The sequence below is a fragment of the Poecilia latipinna genome, unplaced genomic scaffold, assembly GCF_001443285.1.
Source record: "Poecilia latipinna isolate Pla-1442-1.1 unplaced genomic scaffold, P_latipinna-1.0 Scaffold782, whole genome shotgun sequence".
In the NCBI taxonomy this organism is placed as follows: domain Eukaryota; kingdom Metazoa; phylum Chordata; class Actinopteri; order Cyprinodontiformes; family Poeciliidae; genus Poecilia; species Poecilia latipinna.
The window spans coordinates 397,587-422,604 of NW_015113398.1; the positions used below are offsets into that span (position 1 = coordinate 397,587).

The 25,018-nt window shown below is 40.4% G+C and overlaps 3 protein-coding genes and 1 long non-coding RNA gene across 5 annotated transcripts in view; 3 read left to right on the forward strand and 1 right to left on the reverse strand.

Annotated features, from left to right (window-relative positions):
• Nucleotides 1-11,825, forward strand: part of mmp24 (matrix metallopeptidase 24) — a 36,466-nt gene extending 24,641 nt beyond the window's left edge. Inside the window, exons 6-10 of one of the 2 annotated variants that reach the window (XM_015046524.1) lie at nt 890-1,051; nt 2,134-2,348; nt 5,013-5,151; nt 5,925-6,191; nt 7,736-7,819. In XM_015046524.1, coding sequence (XP_014902010.1) covers nt 890-1,051; nt 2,134-2,348; nt 5,013-5,151; nt 5,925-6,191; nt 7,736-7,737 — 785 coding nt within the window. In that variant the 3' untranslated portion in view covers nt 7,738-7,819. Of the gene's footprint in view, nt 1-889; nt 1,052-2,133; nt 2,349-5,012; nt 5,152-5,924; nt 6,192-7,735; nt 7,820-11,123 lie in introns of those variants that run through there. The other variant, XM_015046523.1, reaches the window with a different exon arrangement.
• Nucleotides 7,759-9,382, forward strand: LOC106956013 (zinc-binding protein A33-like). The gene is made up of 2 exons (XM_015046526.1): nt 7,759-7,851; nt 7,943-9,382. Exon 2 carries the CDS (start codon nt 7,960-7,962, stop codon nt 9,340-9,342), a length of 1,383 nt encoding a protein of 460 aa, XP_014902012.1. The 5' UTR covers nt 7,759-7,851; nt 7,943-7,959; the 3' UTR covers nt 9,343-9,382.
• Nucleotides 11,826-17,935: 6,110 nt separating the features above from the next.
• Nucleotides 17,936-21,022, forward strand: LOC106956012 (nuclear factor 7, brain-like). The gene is made up of 2 exons (XM_015046525.1): nt 17,936-18,238; nt 18,330-21,022. Exon 2 carries the CDS (start codon nt 18,347-18,349, stop codon nt 19,730-19,732), a length of 1,386 nt encoding a protein of 461 aa, XP_014902011.1. The 5' UTR covers nt 17,936-18,238; nt 18,330-18,346; the 3' UTR covers nt 19,733-21,022.
• On the reverse strand, nt 20,853-24,286 carry LOC106956016 (uncharacterized). Its single transcript, XR_001426697.1, has 3 exons — nt 24,161-24,286; nt 21,558-21,666; nt 20,853-21,493 (listed from the first exon to the last, which is right to left on the reverse strand). It is a non-coding gene; the product is annotated as an uncharacterized LOC106956016 (long non-coding RNA).
• Nucleotides 24,287-25,018: the final 732 nt, after the last annotated feature.

Below are 25,018 nucleotides of genomic sequence, written 5' to 3' on the forward strand. Positions count from 1 at the left end.
TCACAACGATCTATAGACTGAATGTGAACTAAAGTAATAACAAAATGATAATACCGAAAAATCTCTAACAGTCACAGTTTTAAACTAAATATTTAATTAGCAATGGAAATGGCTCCAATTTAGCTCTGAGCTATGATAGTAAGTAAATATTCACTCAGGGTAAACTATGTATTTAGTTTTTAAACTAAACATTTAGCTAGTTTAGCTAATATGTAAATTCACTAGCGTGGAAGTGCACTATCAAAATAAAAGAGAGTGAATCCTTCAACGCTGATGCATCTCTGTTGCTGCAGATTCATTGGTAAACATCTGGATTCGGCTCATTCTTTGTTTTCTGTTGAAATGTTGGGCTGAAACGATGATTAAGATGTGACAGAAAAAAATTCAAAAGCAGGAGTTTATAAAGATCTTTGGAAAACCCAGCTTTTATTTTGGAAGTCCATTTCCTGTTATCAGCAAGTGAATTTAGCATATAACTTTTAATCTTTAGCTCACTGCTGATGCAATGAGCTAAAGGAGGGTGACGTAGAACACCTTACAGATTATTATTATTATTATTATTATTGTTGTTGTTATTATTGTTATTAGTGGAAAATGTGTTAAACTTCCTGTTCAGAGCGCTAACTGCTGCTCAGCAGGATTCCTACATCAAATATAAAGATATTTCTCTTCTCCAGATCCAACATTTTTGCCGTTTCATGAGATCTGAATAATTTATTCTCTCACAGATTATATATTTAAAGACTCAGTGTGTTCGTTTGGGACTGGTATTACTTTGAAGAGGAGAGTGATAGAAACAGATTTTACTGTGAATTTAACAAACCAGCTGCAGATCAGTGGTTCAGTGTGTTGGACGCCATCTTTGATTTTCTGCCGTCTGTCTGTCCAGGTAATGACTTGTTCCTGGTGGCGGTGCATGAACTAGGCCACGCTTTGGGTTTGGAGCACTCCAACGACCCCAGCGCCATCATGGCTCCCTTCTACCAGTACATGGACACGCACAACTTCAAGCTGCCAATGGACGACCTGCAGGGCATTCAGAAAATCTACGGTGAGGAAACACGACACAAGTAGAGAAAAATTTAACTGGCAGGACGAAGCAGGATTCTTTGAGGTGTTCATGAACACAACATTTCACTCTGAATCTAAAAGCAAAAACGTGCAAAAGTCAAAACAGCAAACTGTTTGTGTGAATTATTAATGCTGGAGCCCAGAGAGCAGCTGAATTATGGAGAATATTCAACAGCCTGGCTTCATTTGAAGGATGAAAACGGATCGGAACCAGCAGCTTCTGCCTGGAAAACGTGTTTATGCCGGAGACACAAAGATGGCCGCCGTCTTCATCAACTCTGACTTTGATTTCTGTCTGCAAATGAGGAATAATTATCATGACGCTGGTGGAAATGTGGTGAAAAACTTATTTATTTTGACACAAAGAGAAGGAAGAGAAAGTGTCAGGGTTAGATTCCCTCTTATTCACTTAATGATCAGAGCCTGAAAAAATTGCCTGATTATCACCTTAAAGGTCATGATGCACAGCTGACATTTCAGGGAAATATTGACAGGAAGCGTGAGATCAGCAGCATCTTTTCTCTGCAGCTCAGTGTTCGGTGCAGATATCTGACTGAGTTCCTCTGGTTGTTTGGCATTTCCACCTTTCAGAGAAAAAACACGGCCGGGTTTTATTCCTCTGTGAAGATGCAGGAGTCAAAGAGCCGTTTGTAGATCAGACGGACATTATTCAGGCCATAAACGGCGTTCAGATAATCTGAACAAAGACGTTTCTGCTCAGCACAACCACACAGAGAAAAGAGAGGAAATACATAGACTGAAGACTGAAACATTAAAGGAACAGCTAGAAAATATGAAAAATGACAAAAATACAACATAAAGAACCCGCAGAGAACATCAAAACAATATCTGATGCTAAAAAACCGATAAAGGGTTATTAGAAAAACAAAACTGATGAAAAATCTGAAGAAAGAACGAGAAGAATAAACAGAGAACATAAATGATGGATGGATGGATGGATGGATGGATGGATGGATGGATGGATGGATGGATGGATCCTCTGTGACAGTAAAGTAACCCCTCCCCCTCGGTCCCTCTCTGTGTTTTTCCCGTCCCACTCAGGGATCCCCACCCCCATGTTGGAACCCACCCGGCCGTTGCCCACGCTTCCCTCCCGACGGACTCACTCCACCTCGGAATGCCATCCGGACCGGGTCGCCCGGCCGGGTCGGCCGCCCGGCGACCGGCCCGCTCTGCCCGGCAACGGAAAGCCCAACATCTGCGACGGGAACTTCAACACCGTGGCGTTCTTCAGAAACGAACTGTTTGTTTTCAAAGTGAGCCTAACCGAGAACAGAACGGGCCGGCCCGGTCCTGCCCCCGACCCAGAGACATAATGATCCAGAACATTAAATATCGGGCTGAGTCACAGGATGAGAGAGATGAAAGGTTAATTAGAGAGAGAGATGGAAGAATGTGGACGCTGACATTTCCACTAATTACACAAAACTAACAGAACTGATAAAACTGATCTGTTAGGAGGGGCTGCGTTGTGGTGGTGTGGCGGCAGAGAGGTCCTCGGTTTGAATCCCAGCCTCACGCCTTCCTGAAGGAGTTTACTTCAACATTTGGGTCTGAGCCACAGAGAGGAGCTGCTGAGCTAAAGCTCTGCTAGTTAAAACTCTTCTAATCTAAGCTATATGAGCTGCTGAGGTGAAGCTCTGATAGCTTCTGAACTTTAGTTTGCTAACTGCTAAGCTAAGTTATGCTAGCTCCTGAGCTAATGCTCTGCTAGCTGCTCTAAAGTTGCTAGCTACTCAAGTAAAGATCTGCTAGCTTCCCAGAGCTAACTTTCTGCTAGCTGCTGATATGAAGCTCTGTTCGCTGCTGATGTGGTTGAAACTAAATGACCTACTTTTCATTTTCTCTGAAACATTGATGAGATCCTCCAACATCACAGCAGCTGACCGTGTCTCACCACATGAGCAATGCAGCAGCTGGTTTACATCAAAACTACAGTTAAAGACTTTTATATTAAGTCAAGTCTAATGATTATTAATTTATTGTTTTTAATTTCTAATAAGAGGAATATTTTTGCATTCTCTTTGTCTTTCACTGGTCTGCATGTGAGGCAGAGAAATGAAGCTTCAACGTTAAGCTATTCTGTTCTGACTGTTCATTCTTTCTTTTTAAAAGTAGGTCAGATTAGTGCAAGAGTAGTCAGGTGGTCATTGTGTCCATCAGAGAGAGACAAAAATATTCTATCTAAGGAAACCTAGCAAAGCATCAAGTCATAAACCTGCAGCACTCTCTCTTCTGGGCCAACAGGGGGCGACAGTGGAGAGGAAATCCTTGTGTTTTCCAGCCACATATTGACAATTTATAGCATTTTATACCTTCAATTGTTATAAAGATGCTATATATCAAATATGAAAGAAACTTCAATTCCAGATTTAATGCCTTGAAATTGAGCTTCTGTTACTTTAAAAACTCCAGCTCCTCTCAGGAAGTCTTCCCAACATGGCTCCTCTATTAACCCTTTAACAACATCTTTACCAGCATTTCACTGACAAGTAGTAGTAATGAACTCAGCAGTTCATTTGCTAATTGCTGCTGGCTAGTCTGAAGGAGTTGAGTGCGGGAGGAGCTGCGCCTCGAAGGCGGAGCTACGTCCCCCCAGACATTTTAGCTAAATAGTTGCCATGGGATTTAAAGAATGAGGGCGAAACTCCAGGTTTGTTTTTGATGATATTATGTTTGAGAAGAGGCACAAGAAGAAACAGAAGAATTGAACCAGGATTACTTTCTATGTTATTGGAACGTTAAAGTTAATAGCAGTTAATAGAAATAAACAGTCTGTTTAAATCTACAGATAAACGCTGAAGCAACAGTGAGTAAATGTTCCTAATTATAGAGAAATTGCAGAAAATGTGTTAATGCAACAGATACAGTGTTTAACTCTTAGTGACGGATGGAAGAATAAAAATCCATTCACGTCTCTGATTTTTAAACTGAATTCTAAAAAAGGTCACAGACTGATCTAGCTCTCCGTCTACCTTCAGGATCACCTGTCACTGAGAATATTCATCTCCTCTGGCAGCTCATCTGTCCACACCTGTCCTCCGTCTGTCAGGCTGATGCCTGACAGGCTGCCTGACAGACATCAGACAGGCTGATGCTTCAGCGTGACTTTATTCAAGATAGGAACAGATTAAGGATGAATGTTACATCAGATGTTATAGGAAAACATAGGAATGTGTTCTGATGCTCATCTGGTAATGAATTTAAGTAAATTCAACCTCACCGGGAACAAAACATAATTTATAACCTGCTTTATTTATCTTCCAAAGCAAATTTGTGTTTGAGCATCCAGACGTGTGCTAACACAATGCCAATCTGGGAGGGGTTCAAAGGTCAGCACCAAGAACCACTGAAGAAACGACTCAAAAACCTCTGAAGACACAGAGCGCAACTTCCTTTTACCAAATGGAAACAAAATGGAGGCGTCAGATTTTAGGGATCCTTTTTCATGGCTAAAGTCCACGAGCCATTTCTCCTGCTAGCACTAGGCTACCGCGTTTGTTTTGGTTGAATTTACCCAGAATGCCCTTCACTGTTGTCCACTTCCTTTTTATGGAGTGGTCTCTGGTCCGCTTGGTGTTCACATAGGCATTCAGACCAAACCAGAGTTCACTTCAACCAAACCCAGACCGAGGTTTGGAGGATCAGAGTTTGCTTTTTCTGGTTCGATTCACACCTTCTCAACTGAACCGGACTTTAGATAAACAGACTGGAGGTCGATTAAAGCGGACTGAACTGTGCTGGTGTGAAAGAAGCCAGGAAATCCTCCTTTTCTGGGTCCTTCAAAGTGACACAGTTCTGGTTTAATTGAAGATATCTGGTCCGGTTTGTTTGCCGAGCAGAAAACAACTCTCCAGTTACTGTGCTGCTGCAGCTCAGGCTGGTGAATGAAGGCTGATGTTTCTGCTTCTTGTCTTCAGGATCGCTGGTTGTGGCGTCTGAAGAACAACAATGTCCTGGAGGGTTATCCCATAGAGATCGACCAGTTCTGGAAGGGCCTGCCTCCTCGCATCGACGCTGCCTACGAGAGGTCCGACGGAAAGTTTGTCTTCTTCAAAGGTAGGAGAAATTAAACAGAAACCAGGAGATCACTGATCAGCCTGCAAACACTTCCAGTGGTTTTAGTTGCTATGAATTCAGGACATAAAAAGAACCAGAAATGTAATGACTTTGATATCCAACACGTTTCAAGTTGTTTAGTAGCTTAATGTTCTTCTTTATTACTTAAATTAATGAATAATTTGGGATTTCTTTTGTCCAGTTTTTCAGATCTTTCTTGTTTCTAAATTATGCTCCTTTCTCTTTGGAGGATTTGCATGAGATGCCATCTCCCCCTGTGCTGTTGACATAATTTCATTTATAATTTAGTTGATAATTTCACTTATCACAAGACATTTCCCCATGCTACAAAAACCAAAAACCCACTTGTTTAGCTTCTGAACCATAATAAATGAAATGTTGACCAACATATTCGACGTGTTGATGATTTTGATGATGGTAATGTTTGTTTCTGGTTTCTCAGTTGTATGATGTTTTATTTTTGTGTTTTTGTGATGTAAAGCACTTTGAATTACCTTGATTCTGAAATGTGTTATGCAAATAAACTTATACATCAGTATTAAGGAATTATTGACTTAAAATAAACTCCTATACCTTGCTGAAAACTTATTTGTAAATTAGTTTTGTCTTATTGCAAGTGAGCTAAGATGTTTGCACTAGAAACTAGACCAAAAATACTTGTTAAGATTTTGTGTTTGAGTGCAGATGTTAGGCACAAACATTAAAAAGGATCAGATAAAAAATGTTGATTTGCTCCTTTGTTTTTATTTCAGGTGATAAGTTCTGGGTGTTTAAGGAGGTGAAGGCCGAGCCGGGTTACCCTCAGAGCCTCATGGAGCTGGGCAGCTTCCTCCCCAAAGATGGCATCGATGCCGCCGTCCGCTGGGAGGTCTTCGGGAAAACCTACTTCTTCAAAGGAAACCAGTACTGGCGCTACAATGAGGAGAAGCGGACGGTGGACCCAGGATACCCGAAGCCCATCAGTGTGTGGGACGGAGTCCCTGACTCTCCCCAGGGAGCCTTCACCACCAGAAAGGGATGTGAGTACCAGCATGATGTCGCTTTTCAATACGTCTAAAACAGTAGAAATAAGAACCGTCAGCTCAGCCATGATGAAGCGTTCTGCAGGACAGAGTCCTGGGTCAGGTTCTGTAGCCGAACTAAACCCTAAAGCCAGTTTAACTGAGGTGGTGTGAAGAACATCAAGCATCAGAAAAATAGAGCATCTCCGTCAGCAGAGGGTTGTTATTTGAAATGATTGAGGTAACACAATCAAAGTTTTAATTTAGAAATAAACTACAAAGCGACAGACTGTTAAAAGATAACGTTCAGGTTCGAAAGTTCTCCCAGAAATGCTTAACAAGGATGCAGTATACACACAGGTTTCAAGAGATTTAATGTAGAAACTTTTTTTAGAAAGTTGTCTTACCACAGACTATTGTGTGACCAGTGTGGCCAACATCATGGAACGATGGTGATGACGGTTCCCGTAATGCAGGTTGCCAGTTTGATACCCGCTCCATCCGACTTTGTCATTGTGTCCTTGGTCAAAACGCTTCACCTGCCTTGCCTGGTCAGAGGTCACGGTGCTGCCAGTGCAGGGCAGTCTGTCCTCTGCCCCAGGGAAGCTGTGGCTACTGCCAGCAGTTTGCTGTGAATGGATGAATGTGGTGTGAAGCGTTTCATGGTTCTCTGGTCTTGATAAAGCGCCATTTATCATTTACCTCACTGAGGGGTAGGTGAACAGTACCCTTCGTTTTCTGTTGGATGGAGAAAGGACTGTTAAAACCTTATAGCCTGGGGAACTTTTAAAAAGCAGCTGTACGTGTGCCTGACACTCTGAGTTCATCCATACACGGCCCTGTCCTGTCCAGCAACCTCTGCTGAGGTTTAGTCATGACTTTGAACAAAAAACATCCAGCTGTTTCATCCACCCGTCCATCATCCCGTATCCCTTTAGGGTCACCAGGGGTGCTGGTGCCTGGCGGGGGACACCCATCGGGTTCAGCTATGGGACATTTCTCTTGGACTGGTCTCAAAACATTATATTGGATCTAAGTGAGCAGGATCATCTCACAAGTAGGAAATACAACTTTGTTTAAGGTCTGTCTGAGGTGGAAAAGGTTTGATAAGATGATTTAGTCGCCTCTTTATATGTTTTTGTTATGCTGTGATTGAAGCGATTTGTGTCTAGAGCAGAGTTTGAAATCAAGATGCCCATTCATATCTGTACCCTCTCCTTATTTTGTCTTTTCTTTCTTTCAATCATTCAAATTTTATTTGCAAAGCACCTTTTAGCAAAAGGCTTTTCAAAGTGGTGGGCAGGTCTGAATCTGGACAGTTTCCCTAGACCTTCTGTAGATTTTAATTCCTTCCTTCACAAGAGACTTGCAAGTTCTGTTCTCTTTTAAGCAGACAAATATAAAACCTCTAAATTATTGAGTTTTATAGCAGCTCAAAGTTTGAAATATGAACTTTGCTAGGAAACACGTCTAAGGTACGGGTGAGGCAGCAGGTTTAAGCTCCACCATCCAACACACCTGAACCAAAGCAGGAATCAGTTTCTGATCGTTGGTTCCTGCAGAGAGTCGATCAGATTCACCTTCAGACCAAACTAGCAGCTTCCTCTGAGTGAGTCCAGCTGCAGGAGGGAAAAGTGGAAACCTCCAGCTCTGCTGCTTCAAGCTGCTCACACTGAAGGTGAGTTGGACCAAAACACTCAGAGTCACTTTGAGGGAAGTTAGTAGAGGAGGGAGGGAGCCGAGACTGACTGGACCTTCTGTGTTTTCAGCTTCACTCAGAGACAAAATGGCTTCCAGATCAGAGGAGGATCTCTGCTGTCCGGTCTGTCAGGACGTCTTTACGGATCCGGTTGTTCTGTCATGTAGCCACAGCTTCTGTAAGGAGTGTCTGAAGAACTGGTGGAGAGAGGAACCAGCAAGAGAGTGTCCAGTTTGTAAGACCATATCATTCACCAAAGATCCTCCTCGTAATCTGGCTCTGAAGAACCTGTGTGAATCATTCCTACAGCAGAGAGACCAGAGAATCCCAACGGATCTCTGCTCTCTGCACTCTGAGAAACTCAAACTCTTCTGTCTGAACCATCAAGAACCAATTTGCTCCATCTGTAGTCATTCAGAAAAACACACCAACCACAGATTCAGACCAATCCGGGAAGCTGCTCAGGATCACAGAGAGAATCTGAAAACATCTCTGGAGTTTTTAAAGAAGAAGCTGGAGCTCAGAAAGAAAGTTAAAAAGAAGTTTGATCAGACAGCAGAACACCTGAAGGTCCAGGCCCGACACACAGAGAGGCAGATTGTTGAGCAGTTTAAGAAACTTCATCAGTTTCTGACAGAGGAAGAGGAGGCCAGGCTGGCTGCACTGAGGGAGGAAGCGAAGCAGAAGAGAGGGATGATGAAGGAGAAGATGGAGGCTCTGAGCAGAGAGATAGCAGCTCTTTCAGACACAGTCAGAGCCACAGAAGCGGAGCTGAGAGCTGCAGATGTCTCATTCCTGCACAACTACAAGGCTGCAGTGGAAAGAGTCCAGCGCTGCCCCCTGCTGGAGGATCCACAGCTGCCCTCAGGAGCTCTGATAGACCAGGCCAAACATCTGGGCAACCTGGCCTTCAACATCTGGAGCAACATGGAGACCATGGTGACCTACACTCCTCTGGTTCTGGACCCAAACACGGCTGGGTCAAAGGTCATCCTGTCTGAAGATTTGACCAGTTTGACTTCAGGACACGAACAGCAGTTTCCTAATAATCCAGAGAGGTTTAAGTCACGGTCTGTCCTGAGCTCTGAGGGTTTTAACTCAGGGAACCACAGCTGGGATGTTGATGTTGGAGACAATGAAGACTGGGGACTTGGTCTGTTGGCTGAGTCTGTCCAGAGGAAGGGGAAAATACAGTCTGGATTGCTGGCTATTAGATTCTGTAAAGGTAAATATTCAGCAGTGTCTCCACCAGCAGCTGCTAAAGTTATCTCAATAAAAAAGAAACTCCAGAGGATCAGAGTGAATCTGGACTGGGAACGAGGAAAGCTGACGTTCTCCGATCTGGATACCAACACTCCTGTTCATACCTTCAAACGCACCTTCACTGACAAGATGTTTCCATACATCGCTACTGCAGATAGGCTACAATTCTTACCGATGAAGATCTCAGCTGTGATGTTCTTAGCATGAAGAAAAACAACGTCGGAGTGAAACCTTTGTAATCAGATTCCAACTCTGTGTTTTTAAACAGGAAACTGGAGATTTCAGCTCAGCTTCAGAATCTGTCCAGATGCTACAAACTAAACTCCTCTCTTCTTAACCAAACCCAGATACCCATCTACCAGTAATCCAGCGTAGCTGCACACTAGCATGCAGCTACTCTAAGCCTCCAGAAAAACCCTGATTTGATACCAACACCCTTCCTCTTCACCAGTTTTGCAGGAACAAGAGAATCAACAAGATAAAACTGATGGTCGGATTCCCTCTGCTTTCAACAGCGCTGTTACTGTGACTTAGTTTAGGAACAATTCAGCAGATTAAACCTCGTAAAGCTGAAATGTTATTTCAGATTTACTTTTATACTGATTTAATTTTGCTAAGAGTTTGTGGGGGTTATTTCTGTGCTTCTGCAGTCAAAGGTTCGTGTGTTTAGTTGTTGGATTGGGTCTGTGTTGGGTTCTGGTACCTGTTGTCTTATGAACACCACATTTGGACCAATATGTTGATAGCTTGAATAAATTCAAAGATCTGGAGCTTAAGTGATTTTCTGTTACTTTTAAGATTAAATGCAAAATTATGTGTATTTTATTTTAATAATTAAAAAGTTAACAATTGGAAAACATTTTTGTCATTTTTGAGTATTCTGCCTCTTTAATCACAAGCTGATTATTATCCTTTTGTTGAAGCTGGTATTTGAAGGTACTTTCAGTTGGGAAATGTCAAAATGTTGAAATCCTACATTAGGTTTTAATGTACTTCAGAGTTTGTCCTGCTGAGCAGAGCTTCTCTACACCTGCAGGGAAACGGCTTCCTAAGAGCCCCTCAAATGTCACAGAAACTGTGAAATTAAGGCACTAAAATGACATTTAGTGCCTACGTTCAGATCATCTGAATGTAGCAAAATGTTTCAAACTGAAGTTATTCAAACAGATAAGACAAGTTCATCTTCAGAAGATATTTGAGTTTTGGCTGGTTATTACTTTAACTAGATTCATGTTCTCTCAGATTTTAAACCAATGCTGCTCCTCTTTATACCTCTGTTGGTCCGTCGAGTTAAAAAGTCACATAGAGATGTTGGGATTTGGGGTCATAGTTCAGGAACACTTGAGCTTTTGAGATTCTAATCAGCTACTCCCAGTTGTAAAAACTATTCCTTGTTCCCTTGGTTACGAGTTTTTGTTTTTACAACCGTCTGAAAACAAAACGCTCAACGTCCAGGAGGGAATAATCATCGAACCAAAGAAATGAAGTCAAAGCAGGTTTATTTATGTAGCTCATTTTAGCAACTGGTCAGTTCAAAGTGCTTCACATGGTTGAAAACATAACACAAAAGAGAAACATTACATCACATGATGACATAAAGACAAAAGTTGTATTCCAGACCAGAGATAATGAGTCTTCCAGTTGTTAATCAAAGGCAGCTAGAGGTTTTTAACCTTGAGTCAGATGAACAAACTGTTCCCTCAAGGACTTCCCAATAACTTTCTGCAACATTTAGTTAAAATACAATGGTCCCTTCATTGTCAGCTTGATCAAATCCGCTGAAAATCTGTGGCTAAATGGTCCAGTTTTCACAATTTTCTGGGCTAAATCAGAGCAATGGCTGGCTGAACTGAAACTGACACATCAGACTTGTCCATGTTTACGTCTCAATAGCTTCAATAAATAAGACCTAACCCTGAATTTACCTTCTCTCCATTTATGTCATCCATCACCCTCTACCATCCACACCATTATCCCACCTTCCTCAGATCACACCTTCTTCTACAGGGGGAAGGAGTACTGGAAGTTCGACAACCAGAAGCTGACGGTGGAGCCTGGATATCCAAAGTCTATTTTACAAGACTGGATGGGCTGCTACCAGTCCGAGATGGAGCGCTCCGGCAGCAACCGCGGAGACCGGCAGCTGCCTCTTGACGACGTGGACGTCATCGTGACCATCAACGACGTCCCCACAACCGTCAACGCCATCGCCGTGGTGATACCCTGCATCCTGTCGCTCTGCATCCTGGTGCTGATCTACACCATTTTCCAGTTTAAGAGCAAAGGAGCGCAGCAGAACACGATGATGCAGCATTATTACAAATACCCGGTGCAGGAGTGGGTATGACAGGGGACCAGAACCCCAAAGCTGTTGTCACTTTCAGCCAACAGAACTGGACCGAAAGGCGCTGCTAGCTGGAGAGAGAAGATCTGAACTTTGAGACAAAGAGTTTAAAAGAAATTTTCATATTTGGAGTTAAAACCAAACGGGGTTGACAGTAAAATAAAGTCCAGAGTGATATGGAGCGAATTTGTCTTCATCTCTTTTTGGATGCTGGAAGTTCTTGCTGGACCAACAACAAACTTTTTTTCCTCTGAGAAAATAAGAGGGAGAAAACATTTCCCAGTTGGAAACTACCTTTAAACTTTACATGAGAACTGCTTCAGTTATAAAGTTAGGTCAAAGTTAAGTAAGGAAAAAAAAACAATTAAGACTAAACTTGAAAATAAAAGATAGGTAGAAAGGCCATAACAAAAATAAACCAAGAAGCTCTCTGTGGATCACATAACTCTGTTTTCAGTTATACTGGGATGGAAAACTGTTTTTATCTCTTTTTTTACTAAACAATATAATACCAACTCACCACAGCTCATATTGTTAACATAAAACTCTTTTTATTTAGTCACACAGTAACAGAATCACTGATTTATGTAGATGGATTGTTACAGAAGTAGAGAACTGAGTCGTCTGCATATTGAGATATTTCTTATGTCTGTCTAAAGCTGAAGGAAGCTGAGGTTTATAATTATCAGCCTGACAGAATATAAAGTCTACAATGTTAATGAAACCTAAAGATTCCCAAACATCTCCTCTCTGCTGCCATTATTTTACTTGTTTACAGTGGGTTTTAATTTAATTTCTTATTTAATGGAAGCACCACAATTACAAAATTGTGATTTTTCAACATTAGCAGAACATGGACAAAGATTTGCGCACATTGAGAAATGTAGCTACTGTTACATATTTACCTTTCATTCTGAGAGTGAAAGAAGAAACGATGCCACAGAGAATTAAAACTCCAGCATTGTTTTCCCACACATCCAACACAACAACATCCAGTCTGGTCACCAGATAAGGCTGCTGAAGATTGATTGTTAAAAGATTCAGCACCTTCAGATGCTCCACTTCTCCAAAAACAGCACAACTGCAACTCAACCACTGCAGAAGTAGCAACATCACTTAATCTCACGCTGTGCTATGTTGATGCTTCACTCACATCAGCATGCTGAATTCTTGAAAATAAAAGATTGAAAAGGAATAAAGTAACCTGCACCTTATAACATGAAATAATGGGACAAACCACAAAAATCATTTTTATTTATTTATCTACTTTTTTATTTATTTAATGTATGTTTCATTTATACATAACACTTTTCTGCACAAGTTTATATATAAATCACATTTACAGCAAACTCTGCTGACCAAAAAGCTTCACATTAATTACAACTTCACAGATACACAAACGAAAAAACAAGAAATAAAATTAAGACTGATAAAGATATTAATAAACAATAAAATTGGCAGCATAATACCAAGAAAATAATAATGCAATAATAGAAATAAAAACCAAGACATACTTAATTCCAATTGCAGCAATTTAAAAATAACTTAAATCAATTAATTGTTCATTTTCCCTGTTTTTTTCTATACATTTTCCTGTTTGGATTTTGGACAGTTTGTCCCCAGTTTCATCTTCACTGGGTTTATTTGGTTTTACATTTATAAGAGTTGCTGAAGGTTTTTTAAGTGCCAATGCAGGAGTTTGTTATTGATGCATCATTTATTCACACGCTGCTGATTTATTCATTCTCCAACCTGCATTTAACCATTAACCTTTTGGTTTTGGACTAAACCTGTATTTTTGGACAAAAAATTGTTTGTTTGGTTTTTTTTTTTGTCCAAACCTGCATTTAATTTGTCTGTGGAAACAATAACAATAGTTCCAGATCTGAACTAAAAGAATCATTCCTGCATGTTAAAACCTCAACAAAATCATCAAACATGACAGGAAGTTGTTTTCCAGTTTTATCTCACTTTCGATAAAACAAAAAAAAAAAAACTTACTGGCAGGCTTTTATTGATAAAACACACAATAGCATCTCTAAAAAAAAATAATTGCCAGCTAAACAATACGGTAGCTTTTACATTTTTTGTTTTATGTTTTGTGCTTTTTTGCTGATAAATAAGGTTTCGAATACTTGATGACATTTGTGCCATTCTGTGTCTGCAAACTTCAGGAGTAATTTGATGATCTGATTGAAGCTGATGTGAAGGGAAGCAGCAGTTTTCATGGATCCTGGTGCTGTTTGAACAGGAAGTGAAGGTGTTAGTGTGTTAGCATGTTAGCATGCAAACGTCATCTCAATGAGAACAATTTTAATCCAATCTTTTGATGCTTTTTTGTGGTTTTCATTTAAAATGTTTGGCAATTTACGTCAACAGCAGATGCTTTTTTACATTTAAATTGATTCATTTTGATCGTGTTGATGCTACAGATGCAGCTGAGTTTCAGTTTTCAGTTTTGTGTCTTTCTTTCCTGAAATCAGACACTCCCAGGCTGCTCTGGTGTTTTCTAACTCAGCTGGTGTTGCAGAGGCAGCGAATTTCAGAAAAGCAGATTTAAGGCGTTATGTAACGCCGCAGCATCACTGCAGTTTGAACTATAAGGCATGCTTTATTTAAACGCCCAAGCTGTTGATGTAAATGGTGTTACCTCTCTGAGGTGACTCACACTGAGGATAATTGGTCTCCCAGAGAGATTTTAGGAGTTCACTGCTTTCCATTTCTGGTTTGAAATCTCCGCTAAGTGAGTCACAGTCCAGAACTTTGCTGTTTTCTTTGATTCATAAAGAGTTTTTACCCCAGAGAATGATCTGGTTCATCCCCCTTCATGAGAGGCTGTTAAACCCTGATCTGTTCCTCTTTCACCAACATCGCCGCTCTGCAGGGATTTCATGTATTCCAGGTTTTCTCAGCCTCTTTCGCTTCAGATCTGCTCAGAGTTCTGCAGAACTGTTTGGACCAAACTAAGAAACATCTGTTTTTTTATTGGAAAAAAAAGCAGTTTTTAGCTTTTGTTTGCTCTCTGAAGAGTTGGTGGGTTCATTTAAAAAATAAATCCAATATTCTAGTGTTGATCATCATTATTGATCCTTTTCAACCCCAAACCCAAAAAGTTACACAGAAGGCAAAAAAATATTTATTATATTTAGAAAAGTAGTCAAATCATAATGATGAACTATTAAGGAAAATTCAAAATAATTTCATGATAGCACAAGATGAATTACAAATTCAAGATGATTTATTGCAGGGATTAAAGTTCCTCACTATAAAATGTATTTATACATATGATTTAGAATAATATTTCTATCTTTATTATAACTACTCAGTGTCTTAATTCAATTATTTGTTTTTATTCTGAATATTATATAATTCAGTTTGCCGTAAAAATACTAGTCGTCTTTATTTTGCATTAATTTAGCCAAACTTATTACTACTTATGTGTTGCTTACTGTTATTTTTCTCTTCTATCATCAGACTCAGCTCTTAGCCTGCAACCTTCAGTTTAATGAATCCCAGCTAGCCTCATTAGCTCTTAGCTTGTTAGCGTTTCCAGTTAATGTTTATAACCTCCAAGGTTTCCAAAGACATTTTTGCCAAAATTAAACAAAATTTGTCCTAAAAATGAAAATTTGTGCAGATATTTACATCAAACTTCATACCCCTTGAACTCAATGTCCCACTTTGTGGCATTAAGACAGCCACCAACTTTGATTTATTTTGTGGGCCAGACCAACACAAAATGCTCCATAACAGTATATATTAATTCATAGATAAAAATCTGAAAAGTGCGGCTTGCATCTGTTTTCAGTTAATCCTTTGTTGGCAGCAGGTCCAGCTGTACAAGAAAAAAGTCAGACTCTGGTCCCGATTCTGTATCTGGTAGTTCCTGTATTCGCCTTACAACGCCTGACACCTTGTGGGAGTGTCGCTTCTGTTTCTGGTTGTACAGAAAACTTTTTACAGGTTTAAACTAAATAATGTGCAGCTTAAATTACAGTGACCTTTAGAGTTGTGAGAGTTAAGATGACACTTTCCATAATGGCAAAATAGCATCACCGGTTTTGGGGGTGGGGTGGGGTTAAATAATGGGCTGAAAAATAAATATCCATTCATCTGATTCACGGTTTTTTTTATCTTTTGGCAGAAAATATTGGAGTTTGTACATATTTACTGAGATTTACAGAAAAGCAGATTACTGTGTATTTCAGCAAATGTCTGTTTGTGGAAAATAAAGAAAAGTACTTGAAGAAAATATTCTCTAGTGATTGCATTGTTCATGTAATGGACATAATAGAGAAAATATGTATAAATGAGATTTTTGTAAGTAGTAGGTAAGCTGTATGGGTTTTTCGGGAAGAACTGGGCCAAACTGCTGGTTCTGGATGTTTGTACTGGGCAGATAACAGACAGTCCCATGTGACCAGAGTCCAGTCATTTTGACCTCAGTCTCCTGATGTTCTGCAAAGTTCAGCTCACAAAGCTGAAAGCAAATAGTTCAACACAACAGCAAGCAACTGAAATGCTCATTATTTTCTAGATTTTACTCAATTCATTCAGAGAAAAATATTATTTAATGCAATAAAAGCAAACATGGAAAGACATGAATTTAAAAAAAGGCAGCACAGATGTTTGCATGATTTAATTTTAAAGAGGTGGGGGCCTGCCAGGTTGGGCAAGGAACCCGTTATAACTGCTTGCAGGTCTAATTTACTTGAATTTATTTTCTTTTTGGAAATTGGAGAGTTAAGCTTCGTTTTAATTTTTAGTTTACATGAAATGAAAGAGATAAATATTTTCAAACAGAATGAGAAAAAAATGTTAAAAAAAAAGATGCAACAAAAGATTTACTTAAAACAGATGTTCAAACTGAAAAGAGAATCAATCAATCATTAGTTGAATTATTTTTACCAACTTCCTCCAGAGTCAATTTTCCTGATGAATCCAAGCGAATCTGCCGGAAAACCTGGAGTTGGTTTTTAACTTACCTGTTGTTGCCTTTACTTTTTATTCCTGTCTTTAATTATTGAGACGCAGAAAAACATTTCAGATGTTCAGACTTTTTACTGCTGACTCATCTGAAAGATTTAGAAAAATTCTGTTCTTAACAGAAAGAATATTTTTCTGTGAACAATGTTTGACTTTTGTTTGTTCTTTAATAATGGGTTGATTATCAAATAAAAATTAGCGAAAAAAATCTGATCTTGATTTTTGACTCAAAATACTGAAGCATTTTTGAAATCCAGTTTCATCTCAAGTTCTGTAAATACAAAAAATATGTTTTTAAAAATCTTAGTATTTCTGTCATTTGCAGCATTTTTCAGATGAACAACCATGTTTCTGTTTCCAATTTATGGTTTATTTTTGAAGGATTTTATTCTGAAAATTGAAAACGGTTTCTCTCTCTCTTTGAGTTTGTTTGGCACCGGTTCTGTACCAACACCACCATGTTCTAAGAAATGTCAATAAAAGACTTCATCACTTAAAATGAAGATTTACTGTCTCCTGTCTCTTTGGGTGGCTGGATTTAGCTCCTAAATATGAAATAGTTTTACTTTTTTACCTTAACTGCTGAACGGTAACATATTGTTTCTATATATCTAATCAGTAGGATCACTGTAGTCTTGACATATTGTAATTAGAAAGAGCCGTTAATGTTATTAAATTCTGACATATACAACACAAACGCTACAGTCAAATAAAAACTTTAAAGTTCTATTTAATTTCTTTAAAGGCGATTAAAAGGAAACGATACATTAAAAAAAGTTAAGAAACTTTCTAAAGTTCTGATAAAATCATAAAGCAAATGTACAGTTAAGAAGAAGAGCCATTTCAGGGTTAGAGGTGTGTGACTGTATGTTTTGGTTTTACATCTTGTCTCCACCAGAGGGCGCAGTTGACCCAGTAGCCAGAGATGTAAGGGTGGAGCCAGCAGGTGTGTTCACATGTAAGCGGTCAGCTGAAGGTCCTTCCATTCTTCGGTGCTGAACCTTGTTCCAAGCCTCTGTGATCCCTCGTGGTTTCCCTCTTCGCTCCCTGGCAGAACCATCGTCCCTCCAGCGTGTCCTGGTCTTCCTCTTAGTCTCCTCCTGGATGACCAAGCTCCAATCTGCAGTTCCCTGCAGAGGGAACTGCGTTCCCAAACTGTGACTGGGAACGCATAGAAATCAAGAGCTTTACCTTTCAGCTCAGCTCTGTATTCACCACAACACTCCAGTAAGATGCTCTCTTTTCCCCAGGCGCAGCACCAATCTGACCTGTTGGACTAAAATAATGAAAGTATTTTCTGTATATCAAACTATTATTAGTGGTGTTTTCCACAGATCAAAATTCCTTGAACTATATTGTTTTTTTTTTTTTTGTTTTTTTTTTGTTTGTTTTTTTGGTGACTGAACAGAGTTTATATGTATCAATTTCTGTAGCTTTATGTTTTATATGAAATATTTATTGTTTTCATTTACAGGTTAAATCAACCAGCTCTGGAGTAGAATGAATGAGAATCAAGTTGACAAAGTTCAATCACTTTATACCTCCATCTTTATTACAGGTTTATTCTGATCTGTGCAAAGAAAAATAAAACCTGTTAATCAGTGAGTTTTATGGCAGCTCAAAGGTTGAATTCTGCATTGAAACAGAACCTCAATCAGAACTGAACCAAAGCAGGAATCAGACCAAACTAGCAGCTTCCTCTGAGTGAGTCCAGCTGCAGGAGGGAAAAGTGGAAACCTCCAGCTCTGCTGCTTCAAGCTGCTCACACTGAAGGTGAGTTGGACCAAAACACTCAGAGTCACTTTGAGGGAAGTTAGTAGAGGAGGGAGGGAGCCGAGACTGACTGGACCTTCTGTGTTTTCAGCTTCACTCAGAGACAAAATGGCTTCCAGGTTAGAGGAGGATCTCTGCTGTCCGGTCTGTCAGGACGTCTTTACGGATCTGGTTGTTCTGTCATGTAGCCACAGCTTCTGTAAGGAGTGTCTGAAGAACTGGTGGAGAGAGAAACCAGCAAGAGAGTGTCCAGTTTGTAAGAGGAGATCTTCAAGGATGGAACTGACTTTAAATCTGGTTCTGGAGAACCTGTGTGAATCATTCCTACAGCAGAAAATCCAAAATGCTCCAATGCGTCTCTGCAGTCTGCACTCTGAGAAACTCAAACTCTTCTGTCTGGACCATCAGCAGCCAGTTTGTCTCGTCTGCAGAGATTCAGAAAAACACTCCAAGCACAGATTCAGGCCCATCGATGAAGCTGCTCAGCAACACAGAGAGAAACTGAAAACATCTCTGGAGCCTTTAAAGAAGAACCTGGAGATGAAGAAGGAAGTTAAAGAGGAGTTTGATCAGACAGCAGAACACCTGAAGGTCCAGGCCCGACACACAGAGAGGCAGATTGTTGAGCAGTTTAAGAAGCTTCATCAGTTTCTGACAGAGGAAGAGGAGGCCAGGCTGGCTGCACTGAGGGAGGAAGAGGAGCAGAAGAGAGGGATGATGAAGGAGAAGATGGAGGCTCTGAGCAGAGAGATAGCAGCTCTTTCAGACACAGTCAGAGCCACAGAGGAGGAGCTGAGAGCTGCAGACGTCTCATTCCTGCACAACTACAAGGCTGCAGTGGAAAGAGTCCAGCGCTGCCCCCTGCTGGAGGATCCACAGCTGCCCTCAGGAGCTCTGATAGACCAGGCCAAACATCTGGGCAACCTGGCCTTCAACATCTGGAGCAACATGAAGGGCATGGTGACCTACACTCCTCTGGTTCTGGACCCAAACACGGCTAATCCGAGAATAATCCTGTCTGACGATCTGACCACTGTGACTGTAGGAGGGGAACAGCAGCTTCCTGATAATCCAGAGAGATTTGATCACTGGTGGTCTGTTCTGGGCTCTGAGGGTTTTAACTCAGGGAACCACAGCTGGGATGTTGATTTTGGAGATGGTAGAGCCTGGATGCTTGGTGTGTTACCACAGTCAGTCCAGAGGAAAGGAGAGATACTGTCTGGACGATTGGTTATACAGTTCTATAAAGGTAAATACATAGCACGATCTCCAGCAGCTCCTCTCATAGATCTATCTGTCCAGAAAAAGATCCAGAGGATCAGAGTGAATCTGGACTATGACAGAGGAAAGCTGTCGTTCACTGATTTGGATACCAACACATACATACACATCTTCACACACACCTTCACTGACAAGATGTTTCCATACATCATCACTGCAGATAAAGTAAAAATCCTGCCGATGAAGATCTCAGTGGTCAAATACAAACTATGATGTTCTCAGCATGAAGAACACAAAGTCAAATGAAACCTGATTGGTCATATTGAAACTCTGACAGCATCCAGGTGTGCTGATCCTGAACAGGTGAGGACAGTGGAGATTTCTGCTGATGGAAACAAACTGAGATCCAAACATCCAGACTGATGGATGAAGTTCTGTTTTCTTAAAACAAGAACTCTGTTTCCGCTCAGCTCTCTAGGTCACTTACAGATGGTGGACGAGAAGGCCTGGCTCTCAGTCTCCGCTCTAATTCATCTCAAAGGTGTTCTATCGGGTTGAGGTCAAGACTCTTCGAAATTATCACAATACATTTTTGTGATAATTTTGATATTTTTTATTCTTTACCTAAAAATTAAAAGCATTAAAAAAAACTATTACTATAACTATTAAAAACTAGCAAACACACTCTATAAACTAATTAAAGCCAACTGAATTAGACAAACAAAAAGTCACAACGAAATAAAACTAAACTACAATGAAGAATCCCAAACTATTATACTATTATAACCCAATTCCCAACAAAGCATTCCAGTCAGGTTGTACTCTGTACTTTGACTAGGTCATTGCAACATCTTGATTCTTCTGCCACAGAGATACGTTGAGCCTGGTGAACCTACATCCCAGTCTCACATTTTCTGCCTCTGACAGATTTTCCTCCAGGATTTGGCTCCATTCATCTTCCTACAGCATGATGCTGCCGCTACCATGTTTCACTTCGGGAGTAGTGTGTTCAGAGTGATGTTTAATTCTGCATGAAAATCAAACACGATAAAGTCATTTCACATCTCCAGATGTGAAATCTCAGATTTTCCTTGACTAACCTAGAAAGTGTATTTTATATTTGTCAACCAGTACTTACTTTGATGGATACATTTAAATATTATGCACTCTGCATGTATTTATGCACATGCTATGGAATGCATTGCCACCTGTTACGTTATGTTTTCTCACTTTTGTGTGTTTTTCTTGTTGGAAATCTATAAAATCAATATATTTACAAAAAATGTTTTCAATTATTGTATTTGTATTTTTATTCATAGTGTTTCCTAATGCAAAGAATTTATTGATCCAATGTGAAACCCTCTTAAAAAAAACCCAGAAATCCATTATTATCTTTTCATTTCAATCTTTATCATCAAAGCCTCAGTTTAAATCCAGATGAATCAGCTCCACATCACCAGCTGTTGCATCTTTTCTGCTGAAGCTGCAGAGAAACTGAAGTATTTCAGTGGAAGCAGGGATGAAAAACTCTGCCTTGACCAAAACTTCTCCTGATCATTGATTCAAAAAAACAAAAAACAAAGAAAACTTAACAGCAGCAGCCATGTTTCTACCTTCAGCCATTAAAGCACTGCAGCAAATGTATAAATACTGGTTTCAGCTTTTGCAGGATCAAGCCTGATGCAGTAATGAAGGTAATCAGATTAATTTTAGATAAATAATAAGAAGGTGACTCCATGAATCCTCCTCTATCCAACAGAGCCTCTGGTTCTGACCTCATCATGTAACCTCTCTCCTCTTCCTGCAGTAAACTAACATAAACAATGCCTGGATGGTTTTTCAACAGATTTATGATTAAACCTGGGAACTGAAGATCAAACTTCCTTAAGATTTATTTCTGGAATGTTTCTTCCATCTTCCTCCAGTAGTCCCAGTCTGCACCAGTTCAATACCAGTTGGTGCAAGAGATCATGAAGCACATGTTGTCCACCATCCTGTTTCCCATCCTGCACTGGGGCAGCTCACCTGATGACTCTGAGAAGAACAGCATTAATTCATCAGAAATAAATGTCTGAATTGTTCACATCTCTGTTTTTACCTTCAGAAGATTCAGCCTTCTCAGGCTTCTTATGTTCTTCAGCTCCTCCTCTTCGCTCCTCATCCTCTTTCTCATGACTCTGACCTCCTCCCATTGTCAATTTTCAGACCTGAGCAGAAAACCAGTTAATGCTTGGACTTTTATTCTGAAAATCCAGCAAATTGCTACCCCCTACTGGAGCTACGAGTCACGCAGATGACACAACGAAGTCAAGAGTTTACTTCCTGTTTCCACCAGCAGTTTGGTTTCAACTGTCATCCATCCCATAATAAGCTCTATGTAGCTGCCAAAACCAATTTTACATAAAGTCAAACTGCTTTATTCTGACTGAGAAACAGATTAGAAACTCTATGTAGAATATTTCATTGAAGTTAACTGCTCTGTGTGTGTGTGTGTGTGTGTGTGTGTGTGCGTGTGTGTGCGTGCGTGCGTGCGTGCGTGCGTGTCTGATCTTCATAAGTAACATATACTGGAAAATATTGTGTGCATCTCTGGGTCTCACAATTCACTTTAACATGAAATAACTGTTTGAGAGATTATAGCCCTCATAAGTCACATAAACCAAACAATGTCCCGATTAGTCACATAAAAATCTGATTTGATCAAAATATAATTCTAGTTAAAATCTCAATGGATTAATGGTTTGCTGTTAGAATAGATATAAAATCATTTGATTATTGGGCCTCTAGAACATTTGGAAAGGCACGTACCCATTTGTCCTATTTTTGTCATACGTCTTTATGTTTCATGAAAACGCGTATGTGTGTGTGTTTAGGTGTGTGAACAGAGATGGACGGTGGTGATAGACAGGAAGTGGACAAGATGTGCTCTCCTCTCCTGGTTATCAGGTCGTCTCTGATCAGATAGGAGGAAGCAGATGATCAGGTCACCTTCCTCTTCTCAACACTGTCTCACAGTGGGAGGAAATGCATGCTGGGAAATTAAAATCAGCCCTTCCCCAAACAGAATTTTTATGCTCTGCTGTTAGCTGTATTTATATTTATGTTAAAGTAGAAAAATCCAGAGGTCATAAATCATTATCTCCAAGTCAAGTCTCTAAATTATCAACATTTTGTCATCAAATCTCCAACATGCAGGACGCCTCTGACCTTTAGCCTTCGCTGCAGAATATTCTCTCCTCCTTTCACGACGGATTAAACTGAACATCTTTTCTAACTTCAGAATTGCTTCAGTCATGACCTTCATCATCGTCCAGTCTCCTCCTCCTCCTCCTCATTGTCTGATTAGATCAGATCAGTCTAAAAATAACTCTATCCTCTCAGGTCCTGTTGTTGTCTGTCTGTCCTCATCAGTCCAGAACCGCAGTATGTCTGAGACCCAGATTCAGCAGCAGCCTGGTTCTGCAAAACCACAGATGGCTGCCAGGTTTCGCTAAATGGGCAGTATCATGTAAAATCTACTTTTTTAGCTTTAAATTATGTCATAATGTTATCCCTCATCAAAAACATACCCGGAGTGTTGCCTTGATTATTTCATATCCTTAAATCTCCTTTTCAACCATTCAACTGGACAAAATGCCCAGGTGGACCTAGCCCCGCCTTCGAGGCACAGCTCCTCCCACACTCAGCTCCTTCAGACTAGCCAGCAGCAATTAGCAAACACCTAGTGGAAACGAGCATTTGCTGAGCTCATTATAGGAGCTACTTCTCAGAGCAATGCTGGTGAAAACGTTAAACGAGGAGCCATGTTGTGACAACTTCCTGAACGTGGAGTTTCAGAAAGAGCAGGAGTTTTTAAAGAGACCCAATTTCAAGGCGTTAAATCACAAAGTCTAATTTCTTTTAAGTCATATTCAGTATATGCATAACAACTGTAGCTAACACAGTAACTTGATTGTGCTATAAAATGGCACTGTGTGGTTGGAAAACACATATACTGCACCTTTAAATATGCGCAGAGGGAAGAAATGAACAAGAAGAACCAGAAAATCCAACAGAAAAACAGGCGAGAGATGAAACCGACCCAAGCCAAGTTGTTCTGATCCGAAAACAAAGTCAGAGTGAGTTTTAGTTTATGAAACAGAGGCATAATTCAGATTAATCATCTGTGAGCAGTAATAATAATATTGATCTGGTGTCAGGAGTGTGCGACAGACTGGCGACCTGTCCAGGGTGACCCCGCCTCTCGCCCGAAACATTCGCTGGAGATAGGCACCAGCACCCCTCCCGACCACACTAGGGACAAGGGTGTACAGAAAATGGATGGATGAATGGTGACAGCAGTAAATGAACCTCATCCTGTTTGGACCTCCATATCTCAGCCATCTTTCCATCAGAGCCATCATTCAGAGTCAAACCGGGTCACAGAAACCTGTATTTTACCCGATCCAGTTACTATTCCAATCCAGTTTTTCCACAATCCCAGTTTAACTGCGGATTTTTCCAGATTTTCTCCTGAATAAGAGTGATGATGGTTCTGACCCGTCAGAAAATCTGGGACGGTTTGTTGGTTGGAATGACCTCTGAACTGCTTTATTCTGAGAACGTTTATCTGTTCTCTAGTGCGGGTTGTCTCCGCTGCTGCCCCCTACAGGACAGTCGGATCTGGGATCTGATCTTCAACAGAAATGAATGTCTTCCCACCTAATCGACCCTTGGGGGTCCGGGGAGGTCCGTGTCTCTGTCTGACGGCGGTTCCGATCAGTTTCCGATGTTTCCAGGCAGACAATCTGCTCCGACGTGTCGGCTGAGAGGACGGCTGCAGAGATCCCAGAGAGTGAAAAGAGGCATTACTCCGAGGCGTATAGCTGATACTAACATCTCTAGGAGTCTGAGCTGAGTTCAGAACCAGATGGACGATAAAGTTATTGCGATAAAGTAATGTTGTTTTGAGACCATTTTCAAGTAATATAATGGCATTGGCATAATAAATTTTAAATTATAGTGATCATTTAACACTGGAACAGGGAGACATTTTAAATATCCAAAATACATAAACAACAAAAACAAGGAATAAACAAAATTACCCTTAAAACGAAAAGAATAATAAAGTCATCCATAGATTTAATCATTATTACACATCTGTCTCCCCGGTCAGCATTACTAGTTAGAGTGATGCTCTCACGCTCTTCTGCTGGTCTTTGTTGCACCCCAGTGACAAACAACAGGGCACCTTACGTCAATAGAAGAACCCTCTGTGATTGGCTGAGAGCGAGCAACGTGAAGCTGGTTGCTATGCAGCTTATTAAACAAGAGGAGCCGCTCTGATTGGATTTATGGATTCATCACTGATTGTTTAGATTAAATTCAGTCTGGAAATGTGAGAGCAACACCTGCTGGAGACAAACTCGAGGACAGGAACCAATAAAATAATTTTAAAGCGTGAATCAGTCAGGAACTGCAAAATCAACTGGACAAACAATGCCACTTAGCAGCTAAGCATATGGAAAATCTGATCTGGGTGAAGTTTGGCTTCCATGGAGACCAATGATGGAGGCATGC